Source organism: Phyllobates terribilis, unplaced genomic scaffold, assembly GCF_046119375.1.
Source record: "Phyllobates terribilis strain yellow unplaced genomic scaffold, ASM4611937v1 Scaffold_5__5_contigs__length_657084704, whole genome shotgun sequence".
Classification (NCBI taxonomy): domain Eukaryota; kingdom Metazoa; phylum Chordata; class Amphibia; order Anura; family Dendrobatidae; genus Phyllobates; species Phyllobates terribilis.
The window spans coordinates 450719381-450743717 of NW_027362765.1; the positions used below are offsets into that span (position 1 = coordinate 450719381).

Genomic DNA, 24337 nt, shown 5'->3' on the forward strand with positions numbered 1-24337 from the left:
GTTAAAGAACTTGTGTGGTGCTTCTCATGCTTGAGGGCATCACCTTACTTTAAGAGACTGCGCCTTATTTTAAGAGACTGCGCCTTACTTTGAGAAATTTCATATTTTTCTGATATTTCAAACCACTGTTCACTACCCTTGTTGCTAATCCCTTGTTTCAGTATACCTGTTGTATAAAACTGTTTACAAACATCTCTGACTGTTCTCGCCTTGTGTCTCTGTGCGTTGCATTCCTGTACCTGCATTACAATGGCAGAAGTGGCGGCAGGGTCGATGCTGTGGGCCCCGTCCACTCAGAAAGATTGTTGATTCAGGTCAGAAGATTCAGGAGGTTGGCAGCGGCAGGAGTGGGGTGATGCTGCGGGCCCCGTCCTCTCAGAAAATGACGACGCTGGTGAGCACAAGTCCCCTCTCCTGTACATATCCCTGCGGAGAGCTTCGAGAAAATGGTCGCCAGAGGTGGAGCATGCGCAGACTGAGTTCTCAGGAGCCACTGACAACCATTTTCCCGAAGCCCACTGCAGGGATATGTACGGGAGAGGGGGACTTTTGCTCACCGGCGCCGACATTTTCTGAGAGGACGGGGCCCGCAGCATCGCCCCACTCCTCCTGCCGTCGCCGACATCCTCAATCAGCGACAATGGCTCCTGTAACCTCACTCCACCGCCGCCCCCTCCCAGGTAAGATACATTCGGATTAGAAAATGTACCCCCTTTTTTCTCCCAAATTTGGGGGGGGGGAAGCATTTTTAATTACCGTATTTTTCGGATTATAAGATGCACTTTTTCCCCCCCAACGAAAACAACGTATACATTTTACGTGGATTTTTTCAAGCTGAAAAATATTTATAAGGTCATGTTCACATGCTCAGTATTTGGTGAGTTTTTTTTACCTCAGTATTTGTAAGCTAAAACCAGGAGTGGGTGATAAATACAGAAGTGGTGACGTGTTTCTATTATACTTTTCCTCTGATTGTTCCACTCCTGGTTTTGGCTTAGAAATACTGATGTAAAATATTGACCATACACTGAATGTGTGAACGTGGCCTAAAAGCGCTGTGTGAACCATGGTACCAATTCTGGCAAACCTGCTGTGTCCATTTATGACCATTTATTTGATGGCCATGTAATTCCACACTTTCCCTGCAAGCATACTATATGGCCAGTCAAAACTTCTGATGCTACACCTGTGGCAATACACTGGCTTTAATATAAAAAGTGGTTGCCATAACAATATATTACATTATTCATCAACATAAATCTATCTTCTGCCCAAATAGTCAGAATTTTGGCGAATAGTATGTCAGAGAAAAATTAAAATCCATACAGACATCTCCAAGAAGGAGGCATGTCCCCCTCACATTGAACATATGGGGAAGAGAGAAAACTAATAACTGAGGGAAGGAAAAAACTTTAAGTGGCAACCCCCTGCAGTGGCCAGGTAATTGCAACAGGGAGACAAGCCTGAGATTCGTTTACGCATGGGAGGATTACTGTCTTCCAAGGCATAAATTTCCTCTCATCAAAGCATCTTTCGTAGACACTCAGTCTCCGGTGTCCAGATATGAATATTGGGATTTGCATCAATGCAATATTTATGGGAGATATATTTCTGGCGTCATTGTGAAGGGACCAACAGAACACATTCACTCACATCACTGTGGGGCCATTCTAACCCCTACAACGTAATAATAACGGTCAGACAGATAACGCTATCCAGGCCATGTGTTACGGGTTTGCAGCGACAGAGCGGAGTCAGAAGACCGAAGTGTCTGATTCCTCCCACTCCTGTACTCATTAGAAGCCTTGCACCTTCATATTAAAAGGTGCAGGTTTATTTTAACAGTGCAGGGGTTAATCTGCTGCTGAGAGGTTTTGGAAGCTTCACAGGGTGATGCTCTCAGCTGTTCATTGTTATCCACTCCCTGCTCCTATATATACTGGACTCTAGCTAGCAGTCATTGCTAGAGCTAGCTTCTTTCTGCATGGTTAGGAGTTTGGTGGTTTGTTGTTCCAGAAGGGGTTTGGTGGATTTAGCTAAGCCTGCTGCATGGTTTTGGGTGTGTGTTAATCCTCTCCTTCTTCTACTTTGGTTTTTCCCCATTCTCCACTCTCAAGTGTTATCCACTGCTGTAGGTATTTTCCTGTATCCTTGTTTGTATTGCCTTGTTAGTCTAGTTGGTTTATTACGATACACTACCACTTCCCTCTTCCCTGGGTGAGGGAACAGACTGAGGGTGGATTCAGGAGCTCAGACAAGGTACGTGGCCCTGGCGTCTTTATCTTCAGAAGTAATCTGGGGAACAGGGCCAGCTAGGGCGCACAGAGCGTTAGGGACCGGGAAAGAGCCCCTGGTCCCGGGATACCCAACAACAGTCAAAACAGCATGTTTGAACCCAGCAGAAAAGTAAAACCGTGATAAGAAATCTGACATCTCTACAGCCTGGGAACTTCAGGGGCAAAGATATGTTGTACAGTGGGGATCTCATAAAATTCTAACATACCTAGCACATCCTACAATCAGCCTCCACATGAGGTCATCAAGGGCAGGAATGTGGATGCAACCTTGAGCTAATAAAAAGCAGAGTTTGGGTTTGGGTCATTGTTCATTCTGGAAGTCAGAGTTTGCTGTGAGGGTGGTCCATTTTCCCAATCAGAGTGCTTCCCTCCGTTAAGCTCTGAGCCATTTCCATGACATCAGGTTTAGTAAGTTATCTTTTGTTCCGTAGTTTTTTTTTGTTTTTTTTTATAATGTAAACTGTATTTATCTTAGTCTTTTGTTCCTATTTTGTATATTTTTATAAACCCTGCCTATCTTTCTGGATTAAAGATATAGAACTGAATAGCCCTGTTCCTCTTGCTCAGTAAGCTGTTCCCCTGAAGCCATATGCTACCTGTAACGGGTGTCCTATCGACCTGTCTAACCGATCGGCGGTGATAGCTAGTTCTTTTTGGTACTGTGAAGTTGGCAGTGATCGTACCAGGGTGTATATTATATATAAATTTATTCCATGAGCTGGAATCGGAGGCGTATGTACCATACACTCACTGTTAGTTACCCAATAACCGGCCTAGTAGTGGAAACTGCTGCAGTCTCGTCCATCTCTCGCCACTCAATTGTCTTGACTATTTGAGCCAGCGGAGTTAAGTTTCCTTGACAATTGGTGGGATCTCTGTGATCTCTCCATTGTCATCTGTGGCAAAGTGGTAACAGTGGTGGGATTTGTGGAACCCCCCACCAGCTGTTATCCTTGACATACATTAGATATACAACAGATTCCTAGTTTTTAGCTTTGGTTTTGGCTTACAAATACTGAGGTAAAAGACTCCCTAAATATTCAACGTGTGCACGTGGCCTTAAAGTCTCTCATAAGAAACTCACTGAACACACACAGGGGGTGTGTTCACACAGCGCTTTTGGCACCTATTTTGAAGCAGTTCTGCTTCTAAATCCAAATGCAACAGCATTCAAAAAGAATTTGAAGAGGTGTTTGATGTGGATTTTTTGTATGTAGAGGGGAGAAAAAAAAAGTGTACATAAGACCCAAGCATTTGGTCAGTTATTTACCTCAGTATTTGTAGCCAAAACCAGGAGTGGAACAATCAGAGGAAGAAGTATAATAGAAACTCGTCACCACTTCTGTATTTATCACCCACTCCTGGTTTTGGCTTACAAATACTGAGGTAAACTGAATGTGACCTAAAGCTGGGGATACACCATTTTGTAGTTCGCCAATCCCATATAGTAAAAATGTTGACTGCTGTCCAGATTAAGGCTATGTTCACACGTGGAGTTTTTGGTTGTTTTTTTTAATGCAAATTTTCAGCTGTGTTTTACTGTAGCAGCAAAGTCTATGAGATTTCAGAAATCTTATGCACACACATTGACAAAACAGTTAGAAAAAAACAAAGATGCCTTTTTGTAAAATGCATGTCACTTCTTTCAGCGCTTTTGCAGCGTTTTTCACCCATATCAAGTTTTGCAGTGTTTTGTGTGCAAAAACCTGAGGAAGTTTTGTCACTAAACTTTATTAGCATGCATTAGGCTATGTTCACACATGTTGGGTTTTTCAGCGTTTTTTGCTGCAGATTTTTATGCAAATTTTCAGCTGTGTTTTTCAGTACCAGTAAAAAGTGTATGAGAAACCAGAATTCTCTGTTCACACATCTTGTTTTTTTTGTTCAGGATTTTGTGCCTTGGTTGGGTTTTTGGAAATAGAGCATGTCACTTCTTTCAGCGTTTTTGCACCCATAGGAAGTAATGGGTAACTTTATGTTCATGCATAAATAGAGACAGAAGGACAGCGAAAAAACGCATCAAAACCTACGTTTTTGACGCAGCTGATTTCCTGCAGATTTGTGACAGAAAAAAACCCAACATGTGTGAACATAGCCTAAAGAGACAATTGGACAGTGACAAAAACACAGCAAATAACAAGGAAAACCTGCTTTTTGAGGCAGAAACCTTACAGCCAAGAGAGCAGGTTTTGTTGCCGAAAAAATGCATCAAAAACGCCACGTGTGAACATAGCCTAATACATTGAGCAGCATGGATTGTAACTGCAGCAGAAAAAGAGAATGAAATAAAGTGTGTGTGGTTGAAATGATGTTCTTATCTACTGTACACACATGGCAGAGTTCAGTAACTTAGGCCCTAGATGGGTGGCTAGACAAGACCTCAACATCAGGTTTGTTTTGTACACGACTTGGTGGTAGCTGCACTATCTATAACATTTCAAAATAATTCAGAAAGGACAAGCAAATACTAAAGATACTGTAACAACGACCTTTGGTCGCTCATTCCCCAGATCCATTACTGTAAGCAGACAGGACAGCTCATAGACATGGCCCTAAATAACCTGTATGATTCAGAGATCAACCTGATCAAGATAAAAAGCTAGAAATGTAAAAAAAAAAATACTCTATAAAGGCAAGGAAAAGGGGAGAGGAGAGTCAGCTCACCAGTTTTGGATACACCTTGCTTCTGCAGGAATAATCGCACGGAGCCGCCCTGGTTCGGGTCGTATGAGTGCACTATGAAGAAGAGGAAATCTCCAGCGATGCACGCAGGTTAAAAAGTATTAATCTTTATTGGATCCTGTTTAAAACACCAGCAACCACCCAGTATCCCTGGTCAGGATCGACGCGTTTCGACTGTATCAGCCTTAGTCATGATCACATAGTCAAAACGCGTCGATCCTGACCAGGGATACTGGGTGGTTGCTGGTGTTTTAAACAGGATCCAATAAAGATTAATACTTTTTAACCTGCGTGCATCGCTGGAGATTTCCTCTTCTTCATAGTGCAAAAAAAATACTATAAACCTCCTGTTCCAAAAAACCCCAAATCCATAATAAGGTAGGAAAGTGGAATCTGATCCTGGAACTCTGGAGAATCTTTTTGTTTATATGGATCTTGTCCATGGCCATTGGGAATCCATAGGTAACAGATGACTCTCTCACATTGTTACTTTCTGTAGTGTCAGCAGCACCCTGGTCAGTTACTGATGACAGACTGTATGGAGAGTATCCGGATTCCCTGCAGATATTGTGGAAAGTCCAGATCAAAAGTGAAAAAGTTGCACAGAATGTGGAATCCCTCATTGTTCTTTCCTCCCAGTACGTGCTATCAGCATTCAGACATACAGATAACACTGCAATAAATCCCATTAGTGACATCGCTGCCACCCTCCTGTGATCCACACCATGCTGCCCACCATACTGTACCTGCACCGCTGCGCCCACACTGCCAGCTCCTCTCTATACAAGCATGCACCACTAGCCATTCACTCAGCCCTTCCGTCCACGCCAGCTAGTTGGCGCGTCATATCCAATCAGCAGACAGGATTTACACCTCCGACCAATAGAATGACAGCTCTCGGCACCGCCTACTTTACACTGTGCTCATTTCTGAACGGCGAGGCAGAGAGAATCTTCACACATGCGCGTCGCAAATCCACTGTCAAATACGGTCAGGTTTTGTGGGCGTGGTTAGAACGTGTGTTTCGGCAACCAGTTTACGCAACGTGACACGCCCAGCGTCGTTACGCGTTCCCAGCAGCTTGGGTGACGTAGTTGCCCCTGGTAACCTGGAGAGTCGCGGAGAGGATGGTGAGTGATGCGGAGCGGGCTGTCGGTGATCGGTAACGGTAGATCGGGATGGGGGGAGGGTGAGGAGAGATTGGTGTTGGGGAGGCAGAAGGCTGGGGGAGATGTGGGGGTAGGAGGTGCGGAGGACAGAGCTTTCCCGTTGCTGGGACGCCATGATGCTGAGGAGGATGGATCCTGGTGACTCACATAAGAGGATCTGGAGGGATTAGACCATGCAGAGCTGTGCCGGATCCCCTCACCACTGGAGCAGCCAGTGACCGCCCCCTCTCTCTGCTGGTGAGGACTCGCATTGCTGGGGGGATGCTCCGTATGGAGGGTGTCTGCAGGCACAGGCAGGGTTAACAGGCCCTGACCCTGGATGACCCCACATTACTAATGATGGATGTTCCTCCATGATCAGTACAGACCACCAGGATATCCTCACAGACGTCTGATCCATTGATCCATCCATCCTAGCCGGGATCCAGTTCTGATCAAAAATCCTTTGTATTGCGGACAAAACTTAGTTTTATTACAAGGGAGAGTTCTGTAAAATCTCATCCACTTTCCTGGTGCTAAAATCCGCTGCGGATTTTAGCTACATTTCTGACTTTTGTCACAGTTCTTATAATATGAGTTACTGTAATTAGTGACTGGGGGTCTTCTCTGTTTACCGGGTAACATAACCTATCTATTGGGATAGTCCTGAGTTTGATTACCTCCCCCACTCCTCACCCAGGACTAGCCCCGGCAACCATTATCTGGCAGCCACCAGGCTTTCTACAGCTACGTACCTCTGTCAGCTCCCCCATACACATGAGAGATCGGCTCTTCTGACCAGTCATATATTTTCAAAAGGCAGAGAGGAGAAAGCTGCTGCCAAACACTTGCCAGCGGCTTGTCTCTCCTGAAAACAAAGGGATCGGGCATTTATTCCATTGGCCCGATCCTTAAGTCCCCCAACATCTAGGGGAGCTATAGGAGTAACCCATATACATCAGGTGGTCTTCCTTTCCCGTTGAAATTAGTGGGTTCTGCTCATTTTCATCAAATTTGTATGTAGGGACTTTAAGGTTACCCATACACGTAAGATTAACATTGACCGAAGTTATGACCATATTGTTCACTCTTCATCTGGAGATTCTGGGTGACGGCAAACTGCCAAAAATGTGATGTCGGGTTTGATTATTTCTCTACTTTCCTTTAACTGAATCTACAAATGTTTGGCATCTGGGGGATCACTTGGAACGAATCCCATTGCTCTGCCAATGTTGTCTGGTTTGTTTATGGTCAGATCATCCGGCCATTGATGGTCAGCATTCAGACCCATACTTAACGTTTACTCGGTTGGCTCGGTGATGAACGGGGAAAATTGTTATATTTGCCGGTCAGGGGCCTTTTAATAGCCTCCGGTTCAGATCTGCAATAGATCGTTTAGTACTAATAGGGTGCCATTGTTCTCGGCAGCACAGGTCCATCCACTGGACAATATGCTGCCGAGAACAATAATCTTTTGTGCAGCCCAAAAGATCATTTCACCTGACGGATAACTGTTTTGCTCGTTCGTCGGGTGATCGGCAGTTTGTTTAAACAGCACAGTTATCATGACATGAGCTTTCCTAGGAACATTCCTTCCCGATAATCATGAACCTTCAAGTTCAGTGGCGTAACTAAAGTCCTATGGCCCCCCCACAAAATGTGGACCTGGCCCTCACCAGTATGTTGGTCAAATATACAAACCCCAGAGGCGTTTTAGATGCTAAAAAGATAAATGTGTCTCCCCATTAAAAAAAAGACTACAGATAAAATAAGTAAATAGCATAAAAACATAATTTTCTAAGTAAAACTTTTAAAGGGAACCTGTTACCAGAAAGAAACGCTATTAACCTGCAGATATGGGTTTAATCTGCAGGTTAATGGCGTTATAATGCTGCCCGACGCCTGCACTTAGCCTAACACTGCGGGGAAAACATTAACTTTATTCTCCCAAGCAGCGTTCCCGATTCAGTCGCACAGAGCTCCGGCTGTAACCGTGCCCCCAGCCCTGACTGACACTGGCTCTGCATTGTGGCCAGCTGTTAGGCAGGATCGGGGACGCGGTTACAGCCGGCGCTCTCTATACTCAGAGCGGTAACTGAATCGGCGCCGACCCCCGTGACTGAAACGGGAACGCTGCCATGGAGGATAAAGTTCATTTTCTCTTCACAGCGTTCAGTTACGTGCAGGCGCCAGCCAGCGTAATAAAGCTATTAACCTTCAGATTGACCCGAACGGAGGCTGCAGGAGCTGAGCATCGGCTGGACATTCTGCAACAGTAATTCAGGTTATGTGACTAATCACATGACCTGAAAGGTGCTTGACTTAATCAAGTGGAAGGTCCTGCAGATGCTCATCTGCTGCAACCTCCCTACAGGTCCAGATCAGGATCTGCAAGATTTGATACTGTATAGTGTGTGTGTGTATATATACAGGTGCCTTTCACTAAATTATAATATCATCAAAAGGTTAATTTATTTTGGTTCTTCAATACAAAAAGTGAAACTCGTATATTATATAGAGTCATTACAAACAGAGTGATCTATTTCAAGTGTTTATTTCTGTTAATGTTGATGATTATGGCTTACAGCCAATGAAAACACAAAAGTCATTATCTCAGTAAATTAGAATACTTTATAACAGGGGTCTCAAACTCGGCTGGGTATATGGGCCGCACATGGAAAAAATTTGAATTTGGGGGGCCGCATTCTTTGTTCAATGTGACATTTTTAGTGATACCATTTTTTTTGTATACACCTTTTGAACATTTTTGCCGTGTTTATTTTTTTATGGCTTGGGTCGTTATGGATGTGGCGATAATAAACGTGCACTTTTTTGTGTTTACTTTAGTTTACATATAAAACAGCATTTTTAGTGCCCAATATTTTTTCATGCTTTATTTTATTTTTTATTTTTTTTACAATTTTATTTCCCCCAATTGGCCACATACAGTAATATTGTCTTACAATTAGCATCATATAGTAATAATGGAAAACATCTTGTAGTAATGTTCCCCATCCAAGTCCCCATCTTGTACTAATGTGCCCCATCCAGGTCCCCATCCTGTGGCAACGTTCCCCATCCTGGCGCCCATCTTGTACTAATGTGCCTCATCCAGGTCCCCATCTTGGGGCTCTGTGCCCCATCCAGGTCCCCATCCTGTGGCTCTGTGCCCCATCCAGGTCCCCATCTTGTGGCTCTGTGCCCCATCCAGGTCCCCATCCTGTGGCTATGTGCCCCATCCAGGTCCCCATCCTGTGGCAACGTTCCCCATCCTGGCGCCCATCTTGTACTAATGTGCCTCATCCAGGTCCCCATCTTGTGGCTATGTGCCCCATCCAGGTCTCCATCTTGTGGCTATGTGCCCCATCCAGGTCCCCATCTTGTGGCTATGTGCCCCATCCAGGTCTCCATCTTGTGGCTATGTGCCCCATCCAGGTCCCCTCTTGTGGCTCTGTGCCCCATCCAGGTCCCCATCTTGTGGCTATGTGCCCCATCCAGGTCCCCTCTTGTGGCTCTGTGCCCCATCCAGGTCCCCATCTTGTGGCTCTGTGCCCCATCCAGGTCCCCTCTTGTGGCTATGTGCCCCCTGTGCTGTTCTTCACACACATAAAATAGAAAAAAAAAAAGATGATTCTCACCTGTCCTCCGTTCCCTCGGCGGCCTTCCTGCAGATGTGGCCCGCAGGCACCACAGAGTCCGACCCCTTGACGATCCCGACCTGGTCCAGGAGGAGCCGCCGACAGCAGCGCTGCATTGCCGCACAGAGACTGTCTCCCAGCACTGCATTTTCAATGTCAGCCGCCGGCCAATCAGAGGCCAGCAGCTGACATCTGCATATGGCAATGACGTCATACTCGCTGCGCCGACACGCAGATATCAGCTGCTGGCCTCTGATTGGTCAGCGGCTGGCATTGGAAATGCAGTGCTGGGAAACAGTCTCTGTGTGGCAATTCAGCGCTGCTGTCAGCGGCTCCTCCTGGACCAGGTCGGGATCGTCAAGGGGTCTGTGCCTGCGGGCCGCATAAAGCAGCCTCAGGGGCCGCATGCGGCCCGCGGGCCGCGTGTTTGAGACCCCTGCTTTATAACAACAGCTTGAAAAATGATTTTAAAATCCGTTGGCCTACTGAAATGTATGTTCAGTAAATGCACTCAATACTTGGTCGAGGCTCCTTTTGCATCAATTACTGCATCAATGCGGCGTGGCATGGAGGCGATCAGCCTGTGGCACTGCTGAGGTGTTATGGAAGCCCAGGTTGCTTTGATAGCAGCCTTCAGCTCGTCTGCATTGTTGGATCTGGTGTCTTTCATCTTCCTCTTGACAATACCCCATAGATTCTCTATGGGTTTAAGGTCAGGCGAGTTTTCTGGCCAATCAAGCACAGTGATACTGTTGTTTGTAAACCAGGTATTGGTACTTTTGGCAGTGTGGACAGGCGCCAAGTCCTGCTGGAGACTGAAATTTCCATCTCCAAAAAGCTTGTCGGCAGAGGGAAGCATGAAGTGCTCTAAAATTTCCTGGTAGATGGCTGCGCTGACTTTGGTCTTGATAAAACACAGTGGACCTACACCAGCAGATGACATGTCTCCCCAAACCATCACTGATTGTGGAAACTTCACACTAGACCTCAAGCAGCTTAGATTGTGTCCTCTCCACTCTTCCTCCAGACTCTGGGACCTTGATTTCCGAATGAAAATTGGAACTCTGAGACCTTGTGGAGTGTGTCAATGACTGCCTTCTGGACATCTGTCAACTCAGCAGTCTTGCCCATGATTGTGGAGTCTACTGAAACAGACTAAGGGACCTTTTTAAATGCTTAGGAAGCCTTTGCAGGTTTTTTTGGTAATTATTTTAATTTACTGAGATAATGACTTTTGTGTTTTCATTGGCTGTAAGCCATAATCATCAACATTAACAGAAATAGACACTTGAAATAGATCATTCTGTTTGTAATGACTCTATATAATAGGAGTTTCACTTTTTGTATTGAAAAACTGAAAGAAATGAACTTTTTCATAATATTCTAATTTAGTGAGATGCACCTGTATATGTGTTTGTGCATGTCATTATGTGCATGTAGCAGAGCTGTTTGTGTGTGCATAAGGCTGTGTGCCCACTATGCATTTTTTAAGCTTTTCCGCAGCGGCAATTCTGCTGCCGAAACGCTTAAAAAACTCTTGGTAGAAGGCCTGCCATGTTCCCCAATGATAATCCGCATGTGCTGTGCACATGCTGCGGAAATTTCCGCTGCTTATTATCATTGCGGAAAAATCCGTAGCACTACCAATTATTTTGCGTAATCGCGGCGTTTTCGTCGCCATTGATTTGCATTGAATCGCTTAATATCAGCATGACTACATGTGCACATGCGGATATTAAGCGATTCAATGTGTGGATGTTACCCGGGTCTGGAGAAGAGGAGACTCTCATCCAGACCCGGGTACCATAGTACCTGTAAAAAAATAGAATTAAAATACAAAATATACATTATACTCACCTTCTGATGGCTCTCGGTCTCCTTATCCGATCCGTCCTGGCTCCCCGGCATTTCGCGATGGTCTAAAAGGACCTGCCATGACGTCATTTAGTGACGCATTGATGCAGTATTTGATGCAAAAGGAGCCCCGACCAAGTATTGAGTGCATTTACTGAACATGCATTTCGGATTTTAAAAACATTTTTCAAGCTGTTATAAAGTATTCTAATTTACTGAGATAGTGACTTTTGTGTTTTCATTGGCTGTAAGCCATAATCATCAACATAAACAGAAATTCAGAAGGTAATTATAATATTTATTTTTTACCATTCTTTCGGTCACACTATATAAATCCATGCCAGTTGCATGGATTTATATTGTGTGACCAAGTTGTCAAGCACTTTCCAAGTGATGCTAAAATCACTTGGAAAGCGCTTGATAACCCACATGCTAAATCGCATGATCAAAACGCTTCACATCCGCATGTCCCTGGCAGGAAAAACACATGTACAATCCGCATGTACAATCCGCATGCGTTTTTTCTGCAGGGAGATGCAGAAACGCTCAGGAAAAATCCGGAGCATTTCTGCATCGTGGGCACATAGCCTGACACTGCATAGAGACATTAACAATAGATTTATTACCTCCCTATTCTACCCTAGTACATTCAAATTATTGATACGGACCTTTCTACTTTACACCACCAGGGAAGTTATAATTAATAGGAAAAAAACTTGTTTTTCCTATTTTCTGCTGTCTAAACCTAAAAATCCGGTATGTAACACATCCTGGGCCCCATTCTGTAATAATGTTTTCTATCCACGGCCCTCTTGTTTAATAATGTCCCCCATGCTGTAATAATGTCCCTGTTTTGGGCCCCTTCCTGTAATAATATCCCCCTTCCTGTTCCCCTTTCTTTAATAATGTCCCTATCCTCTTCTCCAACACTGAGACGATAAAAAAAAAAACCAAACGATTCTTCTTACCTCCATGCGCCTATCATGTGCAGCGTCCTCTGTTTCCTACATTAGTGGCGGACAGGTATAGGCAGCGCATGGCAGTGACGTCATGTGCCGCGGCGGTGGGTATGCCAACATCAGCTGCTGGTTTTCTACACCGCAATGGACTTGGAACTGAATGTGCGTCCAAATACCCGCTTCCGGCTGAAGACTGAACCTTTTGTGACTGTGATCATTACGCCCCTGATTAAAGTCAGATTAAAGTCACATTCACATCAGTTTTTCTCATCCGTGTGCTGTAGGTTTTTAAAATAAGCAGAAAACGAATCCATAGAGTTGAGTTGAACTATTCTTATCCCTTTTTTTTAATGGATAGATTGCTCCTCCATTGTTTTCTATCTGTCACCTATGTGAATTGGCCGAGTTGACAAATGTAAGATATACAGTACAGACCAAAAGTTTGGACACACCTTCTCATTTAAAGATTTTTCTGTATTTTCTTGACTATGAAAATTGTACATTCACACTGAAGGCATCAAAACTATGAATTAACACATGTGGAATTATATACTTAACAAAAAAGTGTGAAACAACTGAAAATATGTCTTATATTCTAGGTTCTTCAAAGTAGCCACCTTTTGCCTTGATGACTGCTTTCCACACTCTTGGCATTCTCTTGATGAGCTTCAAGAGGTAGTCACCGGAAATGGTCTTCCAACCATCTTGAAGGAGTTCCCAGAGATGCTTAGCACTTGTTGGCTCTTTTGCCTTCACTCTGCGGTCCAGCTCACCCCAAACCATCTCCATTGGGTTCAGGTCTGGTGACTGTGGAGGCCAGGTCATCTGGCATAGCACCCCATCACTCTCCTTCTTGGTCAAATAGCCCTTACACAGCCTGGAGGTGTGTTTGGGGTCATTGTCCTGCTGAAAAATAAATGATGGTCCAACTAAACGCAAACCAGATGGAATTGCATGCCCTTGCAAGATGCTGTGGTAGCCATGCTGGTTCAGTATGCCTTCAATTTTGAATAAATGGCCAACAGTGTCACCAGCAAAGCACCCCCACACCATCACACCTCCTCCTCCATGCTTCACGGTGGGAACCAGGCATGTAGAGTCCATCCGTTCACCTTTTCTGCGTCGCACAAAGACATGGTGGTTGTAACCAAAGATCTCAAATTTGGACTCATCAGACCAAAGCACAGATTTCCACTGGTCTAATGTCCATTCCTTGTGTTCTTTAGCCCAAACAAGTCTCTTCTGCTTGTTGCCTGTCCTTAGCAGTGGTTTCCTAGCAGCTATTTTACCATGAAGGCCTGCTGCACAAAGTCTCCTCTTAACAGTTGTTGTAGAGATGTGTCTGCTGCTAGAACTCTGTGTGGCATTGACCTGGTCTCTAATCTGAGCTGCTGTTAACCTGCGATTTCTGAGGCTGGTGACTCGGATAAACGTATCCTCAGAAGCAAAGGTGACTCTTGGTCTTCCTTTCCTGGGGCGGTCCTCATGTGAGCCAGTTTCTTTGTAGCGCTTGATGGTTTTTGCAACTGCACTTGGGGACACTTTCAAAGTTTTCCCAATTTTTTTGGACTGAATGACCTTCATTTCTTAAAATAATGATGGCCACTTGTTTTTCTTTACTTAGCTGCTTTTTTCTTGCCATAATACAAATTCTAACAGTCTATTCAGTAGGACTATCAGCTGTGTGTCCACCAGACTTCTGCACAACACAACTGATGGTCCCAACCCCATTTATAAGGCAAGAAATCCCACTTATTAAACCTGACAGGGCACACCTGTGAAGTGAAAACCATTTCCGGTGACTACCTCTTGAAGCTCATCAAGAGAATGCCAAGAGTGTGCAAAGCAGTCATCAAAGCAAAAGGTGGCTAATTTGAAGAACCTAGAATATAAGACATATTTTCAGTTGTTTCACACTTTTTTGTTAAGTATATAATTCCACATGTGTTAATTCATAGTTTTGATGCCTTCAGTGTGAATGTACAATTTTCATAGTCATGAAAATACAGAAAAATCTTTAAATGAGAAGGTGTTTCCAAACTTTTGGTCTGTACTGTGTTTTTTTTTTTTTTTCATTTCAAAATTCTTTTTAAATGTAAGATATTTTTTAGACAACATAGAGAGTTGACATTTTATGGAAATGTATTGTGTGTGTTTAGGGTTTAATGTGCCAAATGTCTGCCAATCTGTTTTTTTTTTTTGTTTTTTTTTTTACTTTATTTTGAAAAGATGAAGTCTGACTGCTTGTGTCTGAACAATCCTTGAGAAATCCATGGAGTAATTAACACAAGTCTCGACATCTACAGTCGTGGCCAAAAGTTTTGAGACTGGCACAAATTTTGTTTTTCACAGAGTTTGATACTTCAGTGTTTTTATTCAGATGTTTCTATGGTTCCTGCGGTAGAATTATAAGCTTTTCATCAGTTTTTAAAGGGAACCTGTCACTATGAAATTGTAATTTTTAGGCATCATGATATAAAGCAGGAGGACCTGAGGAGGTTGATAAATATTTTTGGGAGAAAAGATTCAGTATTACCTGTGTTTTAATCTCTGGGGGTAATCTCTGCTCTTTCTGGGGTTTTCAGTCCTGTGGTCTTTCTTTATATATGTATGCAAACAGAGATAGCTGTCAATCATTGACACAGGGCCGAAACCCCCAGAAAGACTAGAAGGTTAACTGATTAAAGGGACCCTGTCTGCACAGAATTACTGTTGAAACCAAGCAGAGGCGCTCGGTGCATCATGACGGGGTGAAACATTTAAAGGGGTTGTCCACTACTAGGACAGCCCCTTCTCATATCCATGCTTGGCCCGGATAAAATAAAAGAAGCTTATACTCACATCCCGTGCTGGCGCCGTTCCCGCGGTGTTAGCGCTCACTCTCGAGCGGTGTTGTGATGCCGGCGCCCAATCAGCGCTAATGTCACTGTTCCCGTCATCGTACGAATTGAACATGAAGAAGAAGTCAGAGATCAGCCGCAGCCCGGACTTTGTCTTCATGTTCAATTCGACAGGAGGCAGGGACAGTGACGCCAGCGGTGATTGGGCACCAGCGTCACATTTCACAACAGCCACACGGGAGCCCCGGGGAGAGCGAGTGCCGACACCACAGGAACCGCGCCAGCATGGGAGATGAGTATAAGCTTTTTTATTCTGTCTGTGCTAAGCGTGGGGTATGAGAAGGGGTTGTCCTAGTAGTGGACAACCCCTTTAAATACACCTTCACACCTATTTGTTTTCCCTCTATCTCCACCCCCTCTTATTTGATTGATTGACAGCTCTGGCTTCATAGAGACAGAGATAGATGGTAAACAAGCAGGTGTGAAGGTGTATTTTAAATAATTGGCATTTTTTTGCCGTGATGGGACACAAATCCTGAATTATCAAACAGCATTCACGAGAATTTTAGTGTAAGACTGTCTAAAAAAGTCACAATAACTTTGCACAACTTGTAAGTTGTGTAAAACTTTGCGACCTTAGTTATTTCTGCGTCAGTCCCGCCTAGCTTTGCCAACTTTTTGAAAAGTGAGTGAAACTTATTCAGGAGGGGACGTGGCCAAACTCTGCCAACAAACTCATAATGTATGCCATAAGATGTGATTCCTGACCACAGAATGGTGTTTACTCTCCCCAACAAGTGTTTCATCCTTGCTTCCTCAGGGCCAATCTTGATAAAGACTTTCACCTAGATAAAGCATTATTTGGTGGAGATAAATAACTGTGCATTTGGCTATTTTATGTCCTTGTATTATGATATTTAAATCTACTTCTATTATAAGCTGACACGATTCTATGAAGAATCTTGCCATCTTACACGTTTTCTTATGTAATTCTAATACCTACACCTCCCTTGTAGTGTGTTGCCTTCTGTATCTCCCCTTTTTTATTTTATGTAATTGAATAAAGTATTTACCCTGATTGTGCAGCGTTGTCTCCTTTTTGTGAACATGTGCGGGTATATTTTTCCTAGGTGCACAGCTAGACTTTTAGAACTGAGCTATTGGTCTTTTGGTGTGATTGAAATAGCATTGTAGATGGAATTTTAAGAACGATCATCCACAGTTTGTCGATTTATAGGGGTATTCCTATCTCCAAGATCCTATCCCAATATGTAGTAGTTGTAATATTCATAATATTAACAAATACCTCCAATTAGAAATGTAGTTCTTCTGGTTCTCTGTGTCACTTACCCCATGTGCAGGGCATTGCAGTAACTTAGGTATCCATGGTTACGACCACTCATATAGTGACAGTTAGTTAGTTTTTAGATATCCATGGTTACGTCCACTAACAACTAACTGTCACTATGTGAGTGCTCATAACCATGGATACCTAACCTACTGCAATGCCCTGCACATGGGGTAAGTGACATATCAAATCAGAAGAACTATACTACATTTCTAATTGGAAGTATTTGCTAATATTATGATTATCACACCTACTACATATTGGGATAGGGTCTTGGAGATGGGAATACCTCTTTAAGCTGCAGATTTTCACCACGGATTTCAACCTTTGCAATGCATAGGGCGAAATTTGCTGTAATTCCACACTGTTTGCATACTTTCTCTGCACCACATATGTCTAATATGGATGTACCCTTGCACCTATTACGTGGCTACTACTTATACAGTTCCTTATTGTAATGGCACCTGGTGAGCTCTTGAGTTACTGCTGGAACATATGGCCGTGGCGCAGAGCAGCTACATAGCAGATCTATCGGCTCAACCACCTCAAAGTACTTAATACCTTTTCTGGTCACGTGAATTGGATTTCGAGATCAGATAGAAAGTAAAGCCATTGTGTGTTCTACTCCACGTCGCCCCCTGCGTTTCACAACTTGTGTGTCCTGGGCCATATGTGGAGCTATGGCTGCCAGTACAATGACCCTGTGTGTCCTGTCTTCTATCCAGGAAGCTAAAATGGTAGATTTTCTGCTGATTCGGCGACTTTTAGCAAAAATTACATTTCTGGACAATAAACTATCACAAATAATAAATGGGTTCAGCTGTCCATACATAGCCCTGACTTCACACTACAGTCACACAGCGGGCGATATCAGAGCTTTTCACTCTGCAGTGTTGGGTCATCTCTCAGTCATATTCGGAAAGTTCGATAAGGAATGATTCTTATGTTCACTGACTACATAATTACTGTTGACCCGTGACTACATTTGCCATAGTGCTAGCTGGCCATACATAGTGTATTGGTGCATAGTTGGGGTGTGCATGGCAGCAGTATTACACTACATTGTAGGGTTTTGGCTTTTTTTCTTACCCCATTTTCTCTACATGATTATGGGGGGCTGCCATATGTCCAGGCAGTTGTCGTTTTTTTTTTTTTCATTTTTTTTTTTTTCTCTTTTTCCAACAGTCATAACTTGTTATCTTTTCATCAACATAGCCATATGAGGACTTGTACAAATTATACTTTAGGTACACCATTCATCTACCATATAATGTGAGAAAGACGGGGAAAAAAACGTAATACCAGCATTGTTTTTTAGGTTTTATTTTTACACCTTTCATTGTAAAGTCTAAGTTTAAACAAAAACAAAAAACAGCTTTTGGATTGTTACCATTTTCTAGCAACTTTTTTTATTTTTCCGTTGCTGCCATTGTGTGTGGGGAAATTATTTGTAACTGGGGAAAATGGGGGTGATTCAAATTTTTATTTTGTGGTGTTTTTTTTTTTTTTTTTACTTTTTAAACCTCTCTTCAAGGGACTTGAACTTATCAGCAAATTGGCGCTCCATCCGGATTGTGCCGCTTGAATGCTGTCAGTGATTGACAGCGACACTTAAAGGGGTTGTCCGGCCTTAGGCTACAAGTCTACAGACACCCTGTGACTGCAGATTTGTGAATCCTCACACTGTGCGCTGCATGCTGTGAGGATTCTCCGGTGCCATCACCGGGAGAGGGCAGTCATGTGACCACACGTATGTGATTTGCATAATTCCGGCTACATTCTGGCTAGACGTGTCCAGCCTCGTTCAATACACTTGCATTGAGCGAGGCCGCGTCCATCTAGTCGGCATGTCACCGGAGAATCCTCACAGCACAGTGACTGCAGACTTGTAGCCTAAGGCCGGACAACCCTTTTGAGGGGTTAAACAGCAACCGCCGACGCTGTCTCTGGTTGCTGCTGTGAAATGCAGATGCCGACTGTGTAACACAGCCAATACCCTGCCATTTGTGGAGTGGACTCGGAGTCTAATTATACTCCATACACCAGCACCCTATATGCACCATACATGAACGGCGGATGTCAGGAGGGGGTTAATAGCATTCAGAGAGATGCTGTTCTCACCCATGTGGACCGTAGACAGCGATTGGAGTGACTTCATAGCAAAAAAAATTATAAAAAAAAAAAAGTACAAATCAATTACCATCTGTATGTGATCCTTTTATTTTTTTGTGAATGAGCCCTTTAAGGCCCATGAAGAATATTTTTAACCCATCAATAGGTGGTCAACGTGTGATCGCTGAGAATCTATGTGCTAATGCTGAGACCTCCCCTGATCCTGAGTAGGGGGTCCCAGAGTCCCCTGCAGAGATGGAGCAGTGGTGTGAATAGCAGGCCGCCGGAGACTGTTTCCTTGTTTTTACAAGTTTTGCTAAATGTATAAATCCTAAATCATTCTAATAAACAGTCCCAATTCTGCTTGCTTGTCTCTTCAGGGTCTGCTGTCTATCTTGCGTAAACTGAAAAGTGCTCCCGATCAGGAGGTCCGGATCCTGCTCCTGGGTCTCGATAATGCAGGAAAAACCACGCTGCTGAAGCAGTTAGCATCGGAGGACATCAGCCACATCACTCCAACACAGGTGAGTGGCAGGGGCCATTGTGGAGCCGTAAACGAGCCGTGTTACCATCCCATGATTGTTGGTCCACATTTAGTTGCCTAAGCTGCTATTACCCTATTGAAATCAACTTGGGGCACTTGTGCAAACCTATGGGGATTTCAAAGTTATCCATTGACCAAGGAATCCATCAGACTTATGGCTGCCAATGACCATTGTCTAGTCTGTTGATAAGACCCAGATTTCAGGTTACTCATTGATCCTTTTTCTCTAAAAATTCCTTAATCTCCATCATAGTATATATGTAGGATCCCATACTGATAACGCTGGTTAGTATGCAGTTCGCCTTAGTCTCTTTGCCATCTCCTGGCTCAGCCTCTTCGTCTTCCTAAATTTGCAGATGACTTTGGTGTACATTGTGTCATCCAGACTAACTCAAGGCATTCTGTGTATATGCCCCTAACCCCAAAACCCTGTACTGCAGCTGCTCTACATTGTGGGGGTGCAGGTGGGCACTAAGTTTACATGCCTGTACAGTATTATCACTGAAGACCCCCTTCTTGCACTTAAGCATGTGCCATAGAACCATATTGTGTACCTTCATAAAAAGGATCATGGATGATTATTTTTAATTGCTTTGTTGTTTTTAGGGATTTAATATCAAGAGTGTTCAATCTCAGGGGTTCAAACTCAACGTATGGGACATAGGCGGACAGAGGAAAATCAGGCCGTACTGGAGGAACTACTTTGAGAATACTGATGTACTTGTAAGTGCTTTGTGTTGTTAGTAGTATATTATACAGTTAAGAAAATTTATCTCCATTGCAAGAAGTAATTGTCTACCCAGAGGATACAGTGGCATGTAAAAGTTTAGGCACCCCTGGTCAAAATTACTGTTATTGTGAACAGTTAAGCAAGTTGAAGATGAAATGATCTATAAAAGGGCTAAAGTTAAAGATGGCACATTTCCTTTCTATTTTAGGCAAACAAAAAAATATATTTTCACCTTTTACATTTTGAAAATTACAAAAAGGAAAATGGACCGATGCAAAAGTTTGGATACCAAGTTGCACCCCCTTTTGAAAATATCACAGCATGTAAAGATTCTTTCAATTCTTGTTTTAGGGATTTTCATCCATTCTTCCTGGGAAAACTCTTCCAGTTCTGTGGGATTCCTGGGTCGTCTTGCACGCACTGCTATTTTAAGGTTTAGCCAGAGATTTTCAATGTTGTTCAGATCAGGGGACTGTGAGGGCCATTGTAAAACCTTCAGCTTGCACCTTTTGAGATAGTCTATTATGGATTTTGATGTGCGTTTAGGATCATTATCCATTTGTAGAAGCCATCATCTTTATAACTTCAGCTTTTTTACTGATGGTGTTAACTTTGCATCAAGAATTTGATGAAATATCATTGAATCCATTCTTCCCACTATCCGTGAAATGTTCCCCCGTGCCATTGGTTGCAACACAACCCCAAAGCATGATTGATCCACCCCCATGCTTAATGGTTGGCAAGATGTTCTTTTCCTGAAATTCTGTGTCCTTTTTTCTCCACACATACATTTGATCATTGTGACCAAAGAGTTCCATTTTAACCTCATCGGTCCACATGAATTCTTTCCAAAATGCAAGCTGGGGTTCTGATTTGCCTCTAGTAATCCTACATGCAGCTCGCACTGAAATTTTGCTTGGTCTTCCAGACCTTATTTTGACCTCCACTGTTCCTGTTAACTGCCATTTCTTAATTACCTAATACTGAGGAAAGGGCAACTTAAAAACGCTTTGCTATCTTCTTATAGCCTTCTCCTGCTTTGTGGGCCTCCACCAGTTTCATTTTCAGAGTGCTCTTCAGCTGCTTAGAAGAACCCATGGCTGCTGTGTTTAGGCACAAGGTTAGAGGAGACTGAGTTTTTATAAGGCTGGGAAATTTGCATCACCTGGCCTTTCCTAACATTGATAGCGAAGAAGCCATAACCCTAACAGACTAATTAAGGTCTGAAACCTTGGTCAAAGTTATATGAGCACACACATCTCCAAGGGTGCCCAAACTTTTGCATCAGCCCATAGTTCTTTTTGTAATTTTTAAATTGTAAAAGATGACACATTTTATATTTTTATTTTTTGCTTTTAATTACAAAGGAAATGTGTCATCTTTAACTTTAGCCCTTTTAGAGATCATTTCATTTTTAACTTGCTTAACGCCTTTAAAGCCCAAGACGTATTAATACGTATCTGTGACCTGAGCTTTAAGAGCCTGATACGTATTAGTACGTCTTTGCAATCGCGCCCGCACACAGGCTGTGCTGGTGCGGTCGCCGCCGGGTGTCAGCTGTGTGTCGCTGGGTGTCCCAACACATTAACCCCCGCAATGCTGCGATCGAAGTCGATCACAGCATTGCTGTGGCAAGGGAAGGTGATCGGGATACTCACCTCTCCTGCTGACCTCCAGCGCTGTCTGCCGCGGCTTCCCGGATGTTGCCATGACGACCCGATGTCGTCATGACAACATCCGGGTCACCAGACAACAGGAAGATATGTGCAGTGCATGACCAAAGTATCTTCTGCATCTGCAGCGCTGACCGCCTGTATAGCACAGGGATGGTGCTCCATCCCTATGCCATACAGACAATCAGAATAAAAAAAGTGAAAGTCCCATAGTGGGACAAAGAATAAAAGTAAAAAAAAGTGTCAGAAAGTGAAAAAAATGTAAAAAAAAAAAAAAAATAATCCACCAAAAATAAAAATATAATGTACCCATCAATATATATATTATTCTGAAAAAAACCAATAAAAGTACACATATTTGGTATCGTCACGTCTGGAACGACCTGACCTATAAAACTGTCCCACTAGTTAACCCCTTTAGTGAACGCGGTAAAAAATAAAAAACAAAGCAAAAAACAATGCTTTATCATCATACCGCCAAACAAAAAATGGAATAACACGCAATCAAAAAGACGAATATAAATAAAAATGGTACCGTTGAAAACATCATCTTGTCCCACAAAAAACAAGCCGCCATACAGCTTCATCAGCTGAAAAGTAAAAAAGTTATAGCTCTCAGAATAAAGCGATGCAAAAAAGTAATCTTTTCTATAAAATAGCTTTTATTGTGTAAAAGCGCCAAAACATAGAAAAACGATATAAAGGTGCTACCGCTGTAAACGTACTGACCCGAAGAATAAAGCTACCTTATCAATTTTACCACACGCGGAACAGCATAAAAAAGTGTAAAAAAATTCCCGAATTATTTGTTTTTGTTTATTCTGCCTCCCAAAAATCGGAAATTTTATTGGTGCCTGAAAATCGCACCAATAAAAACCTCAGCTCATCCCGCAAAAAACAAGCTGTCACATGACTTTGCCAAAATATGAAAAAATTATAGCTCTCAAAATATGGCGATGCAAAAACTAGATTTTACAAAAAAATGCTTCTTTTAGTGTGTGACAGCTGTCAGTCAAAAAAACCCCATATGATTCTGGTATCACTGTAATTACACCGACCCGAAGAATAAAGTCGTCTAATCACTTATACCGCACGAGGAATGGCGTAAAAAATAAACTCTCGAGCTAGGGCTATGTTTGGGCTAGGGCTATGTTTGGGCTAGGGCTATGTTTGGGCTAGGGCTATGTTTGGGCTAGGGTTGGGGTTGGGCTAGGGTTGGGGTTGGGCTAGGGTTGGGGTTGGGGTTGGGCTAGGGTTGGGGTTGGGCTAGGGTTGGGGTTGGGCTGGGGTTGGGTTAGGGTTGGGGTTGGGCTAGGGTTGGGGTTGGGGTTGGGCTGGGGTTGGGGTTGGGCTGGGGTTGGGGTTGGGCTAGGGTTGGGGTTGGGCTAGGGTTGGGGTTGGGCTAGGGTTGGGGTTGGGCTAGGGTTGGGCTAGGGTTGGGCTGGGGTTGGGGTTGGGTTGGGGTTGGGTTGGGGTTGGGCTAGGGTTGGGGTTGGGCTAGGGTTGGGGTTGGGCTAGGGTTGGGGTTGGGGTTGGGCTAGGGTTGGGGTTGGGCTAGGGTTGGGGTTGGGCTAGGGTTGGTGTTGGGGTTGGGCTAGGGTTGGTGTTGGGGTTGGGCTAGGGTTGGGGTTGGGTTGGGGTTGGGCTAGGGTTGGGCTAGGGTTCGGGTTGGGCTAGAGTTGGGGTTGGGGTTGGGCTAGGGTTGGGTTTGGGGTTGGGCTGGGGTTGGGGTTGGGCTAGGGTTGGGGTTGGGCTAGGGTTGGGGTTGGGGTTGGGCTAGGGTTGGGGTTGGGCTAGGGTTGGGGTTGGGGTTGGGCTAGGGTTGGGGTTGGGCTAGGGTTGGGTTGGGGTTGGGGTTGGGCTAGGGTTGGGGTTGGGCTAGGGTTGGGTTGGGGTTGGGTTGGGGTTGGGCTAGGGTTGGGGTTGGGCTAGGGTTGGGGTTGGGCTAGGGTTGGGCTAGGGTTGGGGTTGGGCTAGGGTTGGGGTTGGGGTTGGGCTAGGGTTGGGGTTGGGGTTGGGCTAGGGTTGGGGTTGGGCTAGGGTTGGGGTTGGGCTAGGGTTGGGGTTGGGCTAGGGTTGGGGTTGGGCTAGGGTTAGGTTTGGGCTAGGGTTGGGGTTGGGCTAGGATTGGGGTTGGGCTAGGGTTGGGGTTGGGCTTGGGCTAGGGTTGGGGTTGGGCTAGGGTTGGGGTTGGGCTAGGGTTGGGGTTGGGCTTGGGCTAGGGTTGGGGTTGGGCTAGGGTTGGGGTTGGGCTAGGGTTGGGGTTGGGCTAGGGTTGGGGTTGGGTTGGGGTTGGGGTTGGGTTGGGGTTGGGCTAGGGTTGGGCTAGGGTTGGGGTTGGGCTAGGGTTGGGGTTGGGCTAGGGCTAGGGTTGGGGTTGGGCTAGGGTTGGGGTTGGGCTAGGGTTGGGGTTGGGCTAGGGTTGGGGTTGGGGTTGGGCTAGGGTTGGGCTAGGGCTAGGGTTGGGCTAGGGTTGAGGTTGGGCTGGGGTTGGGGTTGGGCTAGGGTTGGG

General features: G+C 44.3%; 2 protein-coding genes across 2 annotated transcripts in view; one reads left to right on the forward strand and one right to left on the reverse strand.

Annotated features, from left to right (window-relative positions):
- Positions 1-5882, reverse strand: part of SFXN2 (sideroflexin 2) — a 91057-nt gene extending 85175 nt beyond the window's left edge. Inside the window, exon 1 of the mRNA XM_073685322.1 lies at positions 5726-5882. The gene's annotated coding sequence lies outside the window, so the exon portion shown is untranslated. The remainder of the gene's footprint in view (positions 1-5725) is intronic.
- A 71-nt stretch (positions 5883-5953) lies between these two features.
- Positions 5954-24337, forward strand: part of ARL3 (ARF like GTPase 3) — a 69210-nt gene continuing 50826 nt past the window's right edge. The window contains exons 1-3 of the mRNA XM_073685323.1: positions 5954-6109; positions 19259-19402; positions 20029-20145. Of these exons, the coding sequence (XP_073541424.1) occupies positions 6107-6109; positions 19259-19402; positions 20029-20145 (264 nt within the window). The 5' untranslated portion in view covers positions 5954-6106. The remainder of the gene's footprint in view (positions 6110-19258; positions 19403-20028; positions 20146-24337) is intronic.